Below are 16,162 nucleotides of genomic sequence, written 5' to 3'. Positions count from 1 at the left end.
CAGTTGCCACCAGCATCTAAAGCAATCACTGTGGCTTCTTGCTTGCTATAAAAGAAACAATCTGCTTTCCAATGGAATGCTTTCTCTGATAGCCAATCAAGATTTCATTTTCTTAGGTGAGAATCTAAAAGCCTGGGAGGAAAATGGAACCATAGTTTGGTAAATTTCAAGTGTTCTGCAGATATCTGATGGCTTCCCCTTTCTTATGTTACTGAAGAGTTAATCCCTTGAGCTATACTCCCCACCTCCTCCCACTCCACTAATTCTCTTAGCTACACTTATCCTTCCCTTGATAACTGACTTTAGCTCTGTAATTTTCATGTTACTCTCGCCACTGACAGTTTGATTCTGTGGCCCAGTGTATAATATAAACTTTCTGCCATTTAATATCCATAATTTTGTCCTCTGTCTCCAGCACACATGACACTTTGTACTTTGTATTCTGCGTCTCTACATTCTGTCATACTAGGTCTAATTATATCCCCTGTACTTTGAAGAAAATGACAATGGGAATCTAGCAAACCACATGGGCTCTCCTCACATTTTTCTCCAGCTGTAATAATGGAGTTTAAAAATTACTAGGCATTTACTGTTACTATAATATCAAGTCACAGTGTATCATTTCTAATACACAAATATAATTAGACTAAGTGATTTGAAGAAAAAAAAGCAGTCATTGAGAGATGACTAGTCATAAGCAAAACATTAATGCCTAAAATTATGAGGTCCCTAACAAAATTCTATTACCCGTAGGCTTTTTAAGCTATTAATTTACATGTATTCTTTTTTCTTTTCCATATTAAAAACTAGATTTATTTTATGTATATGAATATTTTCTCTGCATGTATGTATGTACACCATATGCATGTTCAGTACCTGTGGAGATCAAAAGAGGGCACTAGGTCCCCTGGAGCTGGTGCTACAGATGTTTGTGAGCCACCATGTGGGTGCAGGGAATTGAGCTCAGGTCCTCTGCAAAAGTATCCAGCGCTGTCTTCTAGCCCCCATCTTAAATTCTCTAAGGAAGTAAATGTCATAAAGATGAATTTTGTTATGTTCCAGTATAAACTTTGGGGCAAAATATATGGGTTATATCATTTGATTATCATAGAGAACTAATGAAAACAGCACAAAATAAGGACTTGCTAGATTGCAAGGCAGAGTAGGGGATGATGAGTCCATTTTGACTTGCAAAGTGCTCTTGGCCTCCGTTAACCACAAACGAGATAGAGAAATTTTTATTCATAATATTTTCATTCTAGTTATTTACGTTATTCCCTAAGAATCTAAGGCAATTCATATATACATAATTTTATAAACTATGTAGAGTCTTTAAAACAGTATGTTTGTTAATGCATCTGTCATCATATAAAGGTTAAATTTCAATTTGGAATTTGCCGGATACTTCAGTGATTTGACAAAGGGTTAAATAGCAAATAACTGGTGGCTAGTTCCTATAGTCTGTTCCACAAAATAAACAGAGCATGTGACCACGAGTTTGCCACCAGGATAAAAAACCAACATCTTCCCTCATAAACACAAAACTATGTGTCAGTCAAAAATAATTAACTAATTTTAATAGATTTGCTTCTATTGGGGAAAAGCAGGTAAAGTTCATCAGTGACAAAAAGGATAAACTACATTAGACCAACCAATGATAGCATAAGAAAATTTATGGCTTGCTTTTAAAGTTGTCTTGTAACTTCTATAAGTATAAAATTTTGACTACCTGTATTTGTCCTAAGTCAAGTTCTTATGTGTCTAGAAAGTGAGCGCATCACATGTATGCGTGTTTTACATGCGTTTCATTTTACATGTATCACATGCATGTGTGTTTTATTCACAAAGCATGGGAGTTGGGGTTTGGTTTCATCTTCTTCTACGTTTTTAGTACTGGGGACTGACCCTAGAGCCTTACACATGCTTGGCAAATATTCTGCGAGTGAGCCACAGTCTCACTCCTCTTTGCTTTTAATTGAGACAAATTCTCACTAATTTTCCCAAGTTGGCTTTAAAACTTTCAGTCCTCCACTTCAGCGTCCCAAGTAGATGGGTCTCAGCCCTTTGCCAACAAGCTCAGATATGTAGGATCAGTTTTATAGTGTATCACATTAAAGCAATTGGGCTTTTTCATTCATTCATAGCAGTGTACCAAAGCTGACAGATTAGACTTATAATCTTGTGTCTGATTCCCAAAGACTTGTTTTTTCTAACTTTAGAGATTAATAAATCTCAAGTACAATGAAAAATGTAAGTATACCAATGACTATGACATACTATATAAGATTTATGTTCCTATACATAAATTTGCCAAAAATTGATTTGAGAATTCACTGAAAATTATTTTCTCAAATTTAAAATCCTAGTGTAATAAACACTAGCTTGCATTTCTCAGATCATCTCATGCTGTTCAATTACATCACTTTAGTGCCTCTCTGACATACAGATGAGCCTACAAGAATATACAATTTAAGACTGGAGATGTGGCTTATAGGTAGACTGCTTAATAAGCATGTGCAGGGCCCCAGGTTCAAGTCCAAAGACAACAATTCAAAACAAAGAAGAGTTTAAAACTTAAAAGTTCGTGTGGCCACATAAATACGGCATTGTAGCACTGGGGAAAATGAATAAGGGAGTAAGCACTAAAGAGCAAGGCCCAGCCTTCAAAAAAAATGTGTGTGTGTGTGTGTGTGTGTGTGTTTCTATATTTTAATGCTAGATACAACTTGTTTACATAAATACATCTTAATTAAAATCCAACTCAGAAATATGTGGATTGTAAATGATCAATAAATTAGTATAACATTTGGAAATATCGCTTTAATATTGACATATTAGAAAATTAACTTGTACCCTCCTCTTGCCCCTTTTAATGCTTCCAGCTTAAATGTTTTTCTGGCTAAAATTTTTATTATCAAATAAGCTAACTGAAGTTTTTTGCTTTTGGAGAACTTACACTTGCACGGTAGAGTTTACCTCAGCACTTTATTGTGTCAAATGAGTGCACTTATTTAGCTGTATGTCTGTAACTTGTTAATTTTATTAATGTGTTTGGTTAGTGAGTTTCATCACTCACTTCAGACATGTAAGTCATCATTATAGGTTGTCCTCACCTGTCCCTTCTCACTACCTTCTTCTCTTCCAATTAGTTCCCTTTCACCCCGTGGTTAGTTCCCTCTGCTCTCTTCCTGCGTGTATTTCTTCAGCTTCTTTCCTTCTCTTGTTCCTCATTCTACTTTCATGGCTTATACAAACACACAAACACACACACAAACACACACACATGCACACACACACACATACACACACACACACACAAGCATTTATTAGCTATTTGAATTTTTATTTTGAGAATTGTTTATTCAGATATTAGAACATTTGTTCATTGGCTTGTATGTGGATTTTTATTAGCTTACTTTCTGAAAATTTTTTTATTTATTCTGTCTAAAGCTTATACTAGGTAAAGATATTTTTCTTGTTCTCTCTTCTTTTTCTTTTTCTTTTCTTTTCTTTTCTTTTCTTTTCTTTTTTTTCTTCTTTTATTTTAGAGTCTCATTAAGCAACTTAGCTGTCCTGGAAATCTAGTAGACCAGAATTCTTGTGATGTGTCCATGTGCTCGAGGCTCATCCCCACTTTCTTTTCTATTAGTTTCAGTGTATCTGGTTTTATGTGGAGGTCCTTGATCCACATGGACTTGAGCTTTGTACAAGGAGATAGGAATGGATTGATTTGCATTCTTCTACATGTTAACTGCCAGTTGAGCCAGCACCATTTGTTAGAAATGCTGTCTTTTTTCCACTGGATGGTTTTAGCTCCTTTGTCAAAGATTAAGTGACCATAGGTATGTGGATTCATTTCTGGGTCTTCAATTCTATCCCATTGATCTACCTGCCTGTCACTGTAACAATACCATGCTTTTTTTTTTTTATCACAATTGCTCTGTAGTACAGCTTAAGGTCAGGGATCCACCAGAAGTTCTTTTATTGTTGAGAATAGTTTTCACTATCCTAGGTTTTTTTGTTTTTGTTTTTTTTGTTTGTTTGTTTGCTTTTTTGCTATTGTAGATGAGTTTGTAAATTGCTCTTTCCAACACTGTGAAGAATTGAGTTGGAATTTTGATGGGGATTGCACTAAATCTGTAGATTGCTTTTGGCAAGATGGCCAGTTTTACTATATTAATCCTGCCAATCCATGAGCATGGGAGATCTTTCCATCTTCTGAGATCTTCTTTGATTTCTTTCTTCAGAGATTTGAAGTTCTTGTCATACAGATCTTTCACTTGCTTAGAGTCCTTCCAAGGTATTTTATATTATTTGTGACTACTGTGAAGGGTGTTGATTCACTAATTTCTTTCACAGCCTGTTTATCCTTTGTGTAGAGGAAGGACCCTGATTTGCTTGAGTTAATTGTATATCCAGGTACTTTGCTGAAGTTGTTTATCAGGTTTAGGAGGGTTTGGAGGAAACAGTTTATTTATCTCACACTCCCACTGCATTGTTCATCATCAAAGGAAGTCAGGGCAGGAACTCAAGCAGGGCAAGAACCTGGAGGCAGGAGCTGAGGCAGAGGCCACTGAGAAGGGCAGCTTGCTCCCTTGTGGTTCCATTAGCCTACTTTGTTATAGAACCCAGAACTCTTTGCTCAGAGGTAGCCACACCCACAGTGGGCTAGGCCCTCTCTCATTAATCTGTACCTAAGAAAATACCCTACATGCGTGCCTAAAGCCAGTTTTATGGAAGCGTTTTCTCAGTGGAGGCTCCTTCCTCTCCAGTGTCAAGCTGACATAAAACTTATCACACTATCTCTGATTATGCTTTCTACGCCTTTGTCAAAAATTAGGTGACTATTACTGTGGGGTTTGTTTTTAGGTCCTCTATTTCACTGATCTTTGTGTCTATTTATATGCCCAGTGTTACTGCCCTTGCTGAGACTTAAGAACTACACTGAATAAGAATGGAAAGAATGGACACCCTTGTCTTGTTCCAGATTGTCTCTAAAATGTTCTCAATTTTGTATTTCACTGGCTATAGGATTGTTATCTTTAGCTTTATTGTATTGAGACAAGTTCTACTTCTTCATTTCTTTATTATGAGTGGATATTGAACTTTGTGAGAAGTGTTTTCTTTTTATTTTTTTACAATTTTTTTACTGGATGTTTTCTTTAATACATTTCAAATGTTAACCCCTTTCCCAGTTGCCCCTCCCCTAGTTCCCCCTCCCCCAAAACCCCCACCCCATCCTCCCTCCCCCAGCTTCTTTGAGGGTATTCCCCCACCCATTCACCCACTCCCACCTCTTTGCCCTCAAATTCCCCTACACTGGGGCATCAAGCCTTCACAAGACCAAGGTCCTCTCCTCCCATTGATGCCAGACAAGGCCATCCTCTACTACATATGCGGCTGGAACTCTGGGGAGTCTGGTTGGTTGATATTGTTGTTCTTCCTATGGGGTTGCAAACCCCTTCAGCCCTTTCAGTCCTTTCTCTAACTCCTCCATTGGGAACCCCATGCTCAGTCCAATGGTTGGCTGTGAGCATCTGCCTCTGTATTTGTCATGTTGAAAAATATTAAATGGCCTAGACGCAGCTAAAGAAATGTTCAACATCCTTAGTTATCAGGGAAATGCAAATCAAAACAACCCTGAGATTCTACCTCACACCAGTCAGAATGGCTAAGATCAAAAACTCAGGTGACAGCAGATGCTGGCAAGGATGTGGAGAAAGGGGAACACTCCTTCATTGCTGATGGGATTGCAAGCTGGTACAACCACTCTGGAAATTAGTTTAGTGGTTCCTCAGGAAATTGGGCAAAGCATTACCTGAGGACCAGAAATACCACTTCTGGGCATATACCCAGAAGATGCTCCAACATGTAATAAGGACACATGCTCCACTATGTTCATAGCAGCTTTATTTATAATAGCCAGAAACTGGAAACAACCCAGATGTCCCTCAACAGAGGAATGGATACAGAACATTTGGTACATCTACACAATGGAGCACTACTCAGCTATTAAAAATGATGAATTCATGAAATTCTTAGGCAAATGGATGGAACTAGAAAATATCATCCTGGGGCTGGTGAGATGGCTCAGTGGGTAAGAGCACTGACTGCTCTTCTGAAGGTCCTGAGTTCGGATCCCAGCAACCACATGGTGGCTCACAACCATCCGTAATGAGATCTGACACCCTCTTCTGGTGAGTCTGAAGACAGCTACAGTGTATTACCCTGGAGCGAGCAGGGCCGGAGCAAGCAAAGGTCCTGAGTTCAATTCCCAGCAGCCACATGATGGCTCATGGCCATCTGTACAGCTACAGTGTACTCAGACACATAAAATAAATAAATAAATCTTAAAAAAAAAGAAAATATCATCCTGAGTGAGGTAATTCTATCACAAAATAACACACATGGTATGCACTCACTGATAAGTGGATAGTAATCCAAAAGCTCAGAATACCCAAGGTACAATTCATAGACCACATGAAGTTCGAGAAGAAGGAAGACCAAAGTATAGGTGTTTCCGTCCTTCTTAGAGAGAGGAACAAAATACTCACAGGAGCAAATGTGGAGACAAAGTATGGAGCAGAGACTGAAGGAAAGGCCATCAGAGACTGCTCCACCTGGGGATTCATCCCATATACAGTTACCAAACTCAGACACTATTGTGGATGCCAAGAAGTGGAGCCTGATATAGCTGTCCCCTGAGAGGTTCTGCCAGAGCCTGACAAGTAGAAGTCTTTTCTTAATCAGTTGTAATAATCATTTAATTTCTGTCCTTATGTCTATTTATATGGGAATTATACTTAACAATTTGTATTTGATGAGCCAACCCAAGGACTCTGGTATCAAATAAGCTCGCTCATATCACATTATAGTTAAAACATTAAATACAGTGAGCAAATAAAGTATTTTGAAAGCTGAGAGAAATATCACATACAAAAGCAAGACCATTATAGTAACTGTTTTCTCAGCAAAAATCTCAAATACTTGAAGGGATTAGAATGATGTGCCAACCCTGACTACTCTACCCAGAAAAACTATCTGTCACAATTAAAGAAAGGAACACTTTGCATGAAAAAGCAGGCTAAAGGGATTCAGGACCAAGCCAGCTCTACAAAAGATTCTTGAAAACAAATTTTTGAGCTGACAGGAAAAATACATATATCCATAAGGCTATAGGAAAAAAAATAAACTGTGCTAGAGCCGTAGTTAAGAATCAAGCCATAGTTAAGAATAAAGAATCGGAAACTACCAACCACTATAAAATTATAATGATAGGAATTAATAGACACCTTTCAATAATAATTCTAAAAATTACTAATATATACTATAAGCATATAATATAACTTATTTATACCTAATTCTAAATAATAAAGTATAATCAATAAATAGTAAATCTAAATAATAAATCTAAATATAGCCTCAGTTTCCTAACCAAAAGAAACATAAGCATAGTGGATATAAAAACGTGTTGCCTCCAAGAAATGCCCTTCATCATCAAAGACAGACGCAACCTTAGAATGAAGGATAGAAAAAAAAGCATTCTAATTAAGTGGAACTAGAAAACAAACAGGTGTTGTTGTTCTAGTAACTGAAAGAGTAGACTTCAAACAAAATTATTCAGGAAAAAGTAGGTAAAATTACTTCCTACTGATGAAAGGACAGTCTGTTAAAAAGGATATTATAATTCTAAATATACACCAACCAAATCTTGTGCACTTCACTTCATGAACAAACACTACTGTCTTAGTTAGGTATTCCAGTGCTATGAAGAGACGCCATGACCAAGGCAACTCATCATCATCATCATCATCATTATTATTATTATTATTATTATTATTATTATTATTATTATTATTATTATTCACTTTACTTCCTGATCACAGCCCCTCCCTCCTCTCTTCCCAGTCCCACCCTTACTAATCTCTCTCCATATTGTACTCAACCATTCTCCTCAGAGAAGAGGAGCCCTCCTTGGACACCATCCTACCCGGGGGGTATCTAGTCCCAGCATGTCTAGACACAGTCTCTCCCACTGAGGGCCATCCATCCAGTCCATGTAGAGGGAAAAGGGATCCAATGACAGGGAAGAGACCAAGATAGCCCCTGTTCCACTTTTTAGGGGAACCACATGAACACAAAGCTGCATATTTGCTACAGATATGTAAGGGGGTCTAGGCCCAGCTCCTGCATGCTCCCCAGTTGGTAGCCCGGGTTCTATAAGCTCCCAGGGTCTCAGGCTAGTTGACTCTGTGTTTTCCTTTTTGTTTGTTTGTTTGTTTTTTGTTTTTGTTTTTGTTTTTTTTTCAAGACAGAATTTCTCTGTATATCCCGGGCTGTCCTGGAGCTCACTTTGTAGACAAGGCTGGCCTCGAACTCAGAAATCCACCTGCCCCTGCCTCCCAAATTCTAGGATTAAAGGCGTGAGCCACCACCACCCGGCCACTCTGTATCTTCTTGTGGTGTTCTTGACCCCTCTAACTTGCTCAGTTCTATCCCCCACTCTTCCAAAGACACCCCGGACTCTGCCTGATGCTTGGTTGTGTATCTCTGCATCTACCTCCATCTGCTGCTGGATGAAGCCTCTTAAGAGAGACAGTTATGCTAGGTTCCTGTTTGCAAGCAGAGCAGAGCATCATTCATAGTGTCAAGGGTTGGCTCTCTCACACGGGATGGGTCTCAAGTTGGGGCAGTCACTGGTTGCCTGTTCCCTCAGTCTTTGCTCCATCTTTATCCCTACACATCTTGTAGGCAAGCCAAATTTTGAGTTGAAGGTTTTGTGAGTGGATTGGTGTCCTCCTCCCTCTTCAGGAAACCAGTCTGGCTACAGGATGTGGCCCTTTTAGTCTCTATATTCCCTCTGGTAGGAATGTAAGCTAGAGTCACCCTTGTAGGCTTCTCCCATCCCACCCTCCAGATAGTCACCAGAGGTGCTCCTCACTCCTCATACCCCCATCGATATCCATTCTCACTCCCAGGCCTCTCTCTGCCCCCATGCTCACACCTGCTTGCCCTACCCTTTTACCTCCTCAGCTCCTCCCCTATCCATTTCCCTCTTGCCATCCACCTATTTAGTTTCTTCCTCTGAGTGAGAATCACACATCTTCCCAACCAAGGCAACTCTTACACAGAAAAATATTTAATTGAAGCTGGCTTACAATCTCAGAGGTTCAGTCCATTATCATCATGGCAGGAAGCATGGCAGCCTGCAGGCAGACACAGTGCTGGAAAAGGAGCTGAGAGTTCTACATCTTGATCTGAAGGCAGTCTGAAGGAGGCTGTCTTCTGCAGGTAGTTAGGAAGAGGACCTGTTCCACACTGGGCAGAGCTTGAGCACTAAGAGACATCAAAGCCTGCTTACACAGTGACATACTCCCTCCCAACAAGGCCACACCTCCTAACATTGCCACTTTCCATGAGCCAAGTATATTGAAACCACCACAACTACTGTATAGAAAAATGGGGATTTGTCTCATCAAAATAATAATAAATGATTTAAGTACCTGATTCTCACCTGGCAATGGTGGCCTACTTAAATCCCAGCACTCCTGAGTCAGAGGAAAGAAGATCTTTGAGTTCGAGACCAGCCAGGTCTACAGAGCAGTTCTAGGACAGCCAGGGCTACACAGAGAAACCCTGTCAAAAAAAACCCAAACAAACAAGCAAGCAAACCACCAACAACAAAAGCTACCTGGTTCTTGTTAGCAAATACATCTTTTTAACAAAAAATAAAGAGAAAATTTTAATTAAATTGCAGCATCAATTAAATGGACCTAAGAAAAATCTATAGAGGAAAATTTCTCTAAAATAGCTCCTATTTTAGAACACAAACTAAGGCTTAAGAAATAAAAGAAAATCAAAGTAATGTATTATATTCTCTGATAACAATAGGGTAAAACTAAAAAGTAAATTAAAAAGGAACATATAAATAACTTAATACACATAAGTCTATATTTTTCATATATACAGATTTATAAAGATTGAACTTTCTACAGTTAATATTACCCTGATACAAAAACCAAATAAAGATACACAAAAATACATAAATAAATATCCCTAATGAACACAGATGCAAAAGTTCTCAACAAAATACTTGCAAACAGAATTCAAGCACACGTCAAAAGGTTCGTTTATCAGCATCCCCTTGACTTCATCCCATAGCCACAAGAATGGATCAATACATGAAAATCAGTATATGTAATATATCATATGTGATCATATCAATAGATGCTGAAAAGGCCTTTGACAAAATCCAACATCTCCTCATAATAAATCCCTGAAGAAACTAGGAATACAAGAAGCATTGTATCAATATAACAAAGGTTGTATATAACAAACTTACAGCCAAAATTGTACCAAATAGGGAATAACCAATATCTCTCTTAAAATCTCCAGCAAATGGCTAAAGGACCTTAATGCAAGACCTGAAATTCTATGAACATAATAGAAAACACTCAAGTTATACATATAACTATGTTCCACAAACCAGGTCTAACCCCACTTAGCTTCCAAGATCAGGCAAGGTCAGAGTGGTGTGGCCATGGTCAGGAAGGATTTTTCTGGTAGACTCTAGTCACTGAAAGAAGGCCAATAATAGGTAATTGGGACCCATGAAATAAAAAAGCTCCAAGGGAAATAAATCAAGTGAAGATACAACCTGCAGAATGGGAAAATTGTTGCTATCTAAACCTCTGACAGAGAATTAGTATCTAGAATATACAAAGAGCATAAAAATCTAAGAGCAATTCAATCAATTAAAAGTCTAATAAAATGTTCAGATAGTCCTCAAAAGATAAAATACAAATGGTCAATGATCTTATAAAAGAGAGAGAGTTAGTTCAGTATCCTTAATTATCATCCTTAGCTTTCAGGAAAAAAATAAATTAAGTTACTTTGAAATCTCACCTCACTTTAGTCAGAATAACAATAAATGCTGGCAAAAATATGGGGAGGAATAGGGTTCCTTATTCACAGTAAAATGACGCAGACATTATAGAAGTCAGTGGGAGAGGGATCTCAAAAAAATAAAAAATAAAAATAAGACCACTATGTGACCCAGCAATATACCTTCTAAGCTTATAACCAAATAATTCTATAGTCTACCTTTGAGATGCTTACACATCCCTGTTTATTGCTGTTATATTCATAATAGCAAGGAAGTGGAACAGAGTAGGTGCTCATCAAAAGATTCATGTAAAATAAAAATGTGATATATATATGGAATTTTACTCAGCCATAAAGAAAAATTAAATTTTCAGGAAACATGAAAGTAGAAATATTATACTGAGTGAATAGGCCCAGGTACAAAAAGCCAGACACTGCATATTTTTCTCATATGCAGATCCTAGCTTCTAATTTTTATATATGTGCATTTATATAGGGATGGGTATGTATAGAGGCAATAAAAGTACAAAAGGGTTTACAGGGAGAAGAAGAAAAGACTCTGAGGGAGGAGAGTGGGAAGGAGGGCAATAGAATGCAGGTGGCATGAAAGTGAAGGGCAACTTATTTGGGGTAGAAGGCTATAAACAAGGACTGGATGCAAAGAAATGGGGCAGAGAGGTAAGGAATGGAGGATCAATCAAAGATAAGTATATGCCAACAGATCATAAGGAAACTGTTCTTCTGTAATATAATTTTAAAAGTAGATATTCCATCTCACCTAGGTCTGAATTTTAATCATCAAGAAAACAAACACACCTCAGCACAGAGGTGCACGCAGGGAACAGAGGCAGGCAGATCTCTCTGCGTGCATTCTTCCCTATCCGGATTTACTTAGTGAGGTCCAGGACAATCAGAGATACACAGTCTCAAAACAACAAAACAGACACATCAAGGATGTGGACAAAATCTGTAATACACTACTAGGAACTAGTCCACCACTACGGGTGTAAGCATGGAAGTTTCTAAAAACAAAACAAAACAAAGACCCTGAAAAATAATCCCTTTTCTATATGACCCAGCCACATACCATTCTCCAAGTTCTCATGTCCCAGTGTCATTGTTTACTTCACGAGTCATAATAGTCACATCAAAGAGACAAACTAGGTGTCCAACAGCAGGGGAATGGGTAAGAAAGTGTGTGTGTGTGCACTCGCGCATGCACACGGGCACCCTTGAAATCTCACGCACACATGTTTAAAATGTTTTCAGCAGTAAAGAAGAGTGAATATTGTTTTTAGAGAAATATATGTACTGAAGGTAATCATATTAAGTGAATTAAGCCAGACATAGAAAGATAAATATTGTTTTCTTTAACCTGTGGTTCCTAGACTTAAACATACAAAAATCATGTGTCTTTGTATATACAACAGGTAAGTAGAAGCAATATTGTCTAAGGGAATAATGGGACCAAAGGACGGGGATGAGGGGAGAAAGGGAATGTTGAGAGTGTAGGGAAGGGATACACTCAATGTATAATATGCACTTGTATGAAAGTGCTCCTACATAACACAGTACTGTGTACAATGAATGTACAAAGTGGGAAAATGTTAGGGCTGGCAAGATGGTTTAGTGAGTAAAGGTGCTAAAGATTTGAATTTGAGCATCCTGGGACTAAATGTAGACAGGAAGAGAAAATAGCAAAAAAGAAACAGGAAAAAAAAAAAAACATTTTTTCCCAAATGAAAAATGCTCTAACAAAATTAGGTAAATATATGAAGGTAAATGATAAATACAAATAAAATTAAATACAGAACAGTTAAAAATCCTGCTAAATGTATGATGTGGGGGAGAGAACACATGAAAAAAGTGAAAGAAAATGGGGGGAACAAGGAGGTGTTGAGGCCCCTTCTTTCTGTGCCCTTAACAACTGGAGATTGCTAGTTACATGCATGGAACAGAGATGGTCAATCAACCTGTGGGCTCCAGTCTCTCAGTTCTGCTCTGCACAAGTGTCTGATGTCCCCTGAAGCTGTCTTCACAGAAGCCATTTGCCATCCTTGTCAGGGGCCTCTGCTAGATACATTTATCTTTGCACTCTGTGGGCCGGGAAAATTGCCTCACTCTTCTGTGACGCTCCAGACTACACTGCTGCCTTATGGATAATGTTTTAGTAGGGACCAAGTGTGTTGGGGGACAGGGTACTGTCTTCAAAATGCTTCGAGTGTGGGACGTATCCTCAGCCCTGGAGCATACAGACAGAGAGCCCACCTTCATTCTTTTCAACGCCTCCTGAGAGTTAATCAACTTGCTGAAGCGTTGTTGCCGTAGGTAACTTCTCTGGACCTCTCTTAGTGAACAGACCAGTGGATCCATTCACTGGCCTCAAACTCTTGATTTCTTCCCAGTTGAACAGATCTAATCCCAGGCACTAAGAGGAGGGCTATTTCTCTGTGCATTTTCCATCCTCTTGCCACCTGCACCCTTCAGTCCATTAATGTCTGCCTCTTTGTATGCTAAAGGTGCCTTTTCTGACACTTGCTCTCTCTGAAGCTGTGGCAGACACCCCGTAATATTCTCTGGTCTCATATCTTCAAGGTACCTCAGTTTTTAACAATAGTTTCTCTCTTAAAAGGATGCAGAGCATGGCTTGGTCTTGTAGTACTATGTATGTATATATAGTATATGTATGTATATAGAGAGATGTGCATTTGCATATATATATATATATGGATTTATTAAAAAGGCTTATAGCCTGTGGTCCAACTAGCCCAACAATGGCTGTCTACCAACTGAAGGTCCAAGAATCCAGGAGTTATTTAGTCCATTCGCTGGCTGTCTCAACTGGTCTTCACTATACACCAGAATTGCAAAGAAGTAGGCTGTGGTGATATCGAAGGAATAGAGTTGGCATGGAGAGCAAGCAGGCAAAGAGAGCAAACTGCTTCCTCCATGTCCTTTGTATAGGCTGCCAGCAGAAGGTGTGGTCCAGATTAAAGGGTGTCTTCCCACCTCAAATATATTGACGATCACTGGGTTAGAAGAGGTATCCCAACTTCAAGCGATTTCATTAATTAAAACTAAGCCCCTCCCAAGTGTGTGTGGGCTTTAGGCTAGTTGCAGACCTAGTTAAGTTGAAGGATCGTCATCACAGTTGAGCTCTCAAAAGCTGAGATTATCAGCACACAGAGGGAGTGGGAGGAGAGTGGGGAGAGAGGAAGAAGACAGGACAGTGGTGCATTTTGTTGGGGAACGGGCAGGGAAGGGGAAAAGGGTTGAGTGGGACAAGAAAGGGTTGAGAGTTGTGTGTGAATGTGCTCATATATGTGTGTGTGTGCGTATATATACACATACATATATGTGTGTATGAATGTACTTTATATATATGTATGAAAGTACCATAATGAAGCCTACCATTATGTATAATTAATATATGCAAATAAAATTTTAAAAACCTAAAGACCATGCTCAGCAGCTCTCAAGTGGTATATCAGGACGAAATAGGACCTTTCTCTCCACCAGTGCAGTCCCATTTCATCTGTAGCAGCCACTGGAGCTGATGCTCCAGGAAGCCTGGCTGGTCTGAGATGAGAGGCCTGGCTTCCATCAGGCTTCGGTTCGGAAACAGCTTCCGAATCCTCACAAGGAACTTCAGAGCTGAAGCTATGTTCATCTTGTTTGTCTGTGTCCTGTGGTTTTTGTTCTGTGTGTCTTTTCCTAGCTCTTTTCTGTATCGTTTTTGCTGCCTTGGTGGATTCCCAAAGCTTTCCCTCTATTTCTCGTTTCGGAAAAGTCATTTTTTTAATCCTTTTTTTTTTTTATTCTCCTCCTTCACTGCCTCAGAGGTGTCTAACCCTCTGTATCTGTAACTTACACACAGCATGTTATTGGGCTTACAACAAATCAAAGCAAACAAAATCCCAGAGTTCTTCCTACTACAGTACCTGGCGATTCTTTGCAGACCACTTGTATCATAGCCCAGTTCCCAAACATCTATTTGCTGGAAGTACATTACCTCTGATGTCAAGTTATATGTTTAAAAATTATCACTGTAGGGTTTATTTTAATACCTTATTAGTAACTCTATAAAGTACTATCAAGTATTATAATGCAAGTTCTAACTTTCTGAGAAAGTTTTTAAACAAAAACTGAGTTTTGTAAATGTTTTCAATGTCTTTGGAGTTTAGAGAATTGCTTTATATGTTGCAGATACTGAAGCAGAAAGATATAACAGAAAACAAAAAGAAGTGAACGTCACCACACAGGTAAATATTTTGCTAAGTTGCATTTTCTCAATAGAAAATTTGGTTATAGACAGTGTTAGTAGGGCGTGTTCAGCATACTCAGAATTTCCCAAACAGATAATTAGCCATTTTTCATTTTTAACTTGAAAAAAATCTCCTTCCTTCAGAGAGAACTGTTCACTGGGCTGAGGCTTCCCTGCACTCTGGCTAGCCTGAAGCCCTCAGCATTGAATAGACAGGGAGGGCAGAGAGTGGTTTAAGATGCTTTTGTACCCTCGTAGTGTCCTCTGGCACCTTAGGAGGGGAATTGGTTCTTCATTCTATTCTTAACCCAACTACTAATGTAGCATGGCATATAAGTCATCGGTAGTAATGCCTTTACTTGAAACCTATTAGGTATCTCACGATCTCGCCCAGTGAACGAAACCCAAAGTCCTTGCGATGACTTGTTTATTGGGCTCAGGGTTCTTGCACCACTGTGTTGTTGTTGTTGTTGTTGTTTTGTTGTGTTGTGTTGTGTTGTTTTTCTTATCTTACCTACCTACTATTGTCTTCCTAGCACCATTCCAAACATTCTGGGCTCTGTGTCATTTCTCATAAACCTTGGGCATTTGCACACCTTTCTGTCTTTCTCTCTTAAAAAAAAAAAGATTTTTATTAGCTTTAATTATGAATAGATGTGCAGATTTGTGTGTATATGTGTTCATAGAAATGCAGGTACCAGTGGAGGCTGGAGGTGTCACATCCCCCCAGGAGCTAGAGCTCCAGGTGTTTGTAAGATGCCTAATGCAGATGCTGGGAACCAAACTCGAGTCCTTTACAAGAGCATGAAGTACTCTTAACCACAGAGCCAGCTCTCCAGTCAGTTCTATCCTTGCTTAATCGCAATGCCATGGCTGCCCACCCCCCTCACCTTCTCTCTTTCATGAAGTTCTTCAAACACCATCTTTTCAGAGAGTCCTTCCCTGGAAACTAAATTAGAACACACTCCATTCTAAAGTTCCAATTCCTGTGTTTCTCCCATTCCTTTTTTTTTT

General features: G+C 38.9%; 1 protein-coding gene across 2 annotated transcripts in view; it reads left to right on the top strand.

The window, feature by feature from the left end:
* Positions 1-16,162, top strand: part of Sel1l2 (SEL1L2 adaptor subunit of ERAD E3 ligase) — a 126,387-nt gene that overhangs the window by 22,413 nt on the left and 87,812 nt on the right. For both annotated transcript variants that reach the window (XM_031372061.1, XM_031372060.1), the window contains exon 2: positions 15,091-15,146. In XM_031372061.1, coding sequence (XP_031227921.1) covers positions 15,091-15,146 — 56 coding nt within the window. The remainder of the gene's footprint in view (positions 1-15,090; positions 15,147-16,162) is intronic.

The sequence above is a fragment of the Mastomys coucha genome, unplaced genomic scaffold, assembly GCF_008632895.1.
Source record: "Mastomys coucha isolate ucsf_1 unplaced genomic scaffold, UCSF_Mcou_1 pScaffold15, whole genome shotgun sequence".
NCBI classification, from domain to species: domain Eukaryota; kingdom Metazoa; phylum Chordata; class Mammalia; order Rodentia; family Muridae; genus Mastomys; species Mastomys coucha.
This window is presented reverse-complemented; position numbering and strand designations above follow the sequence as displayed.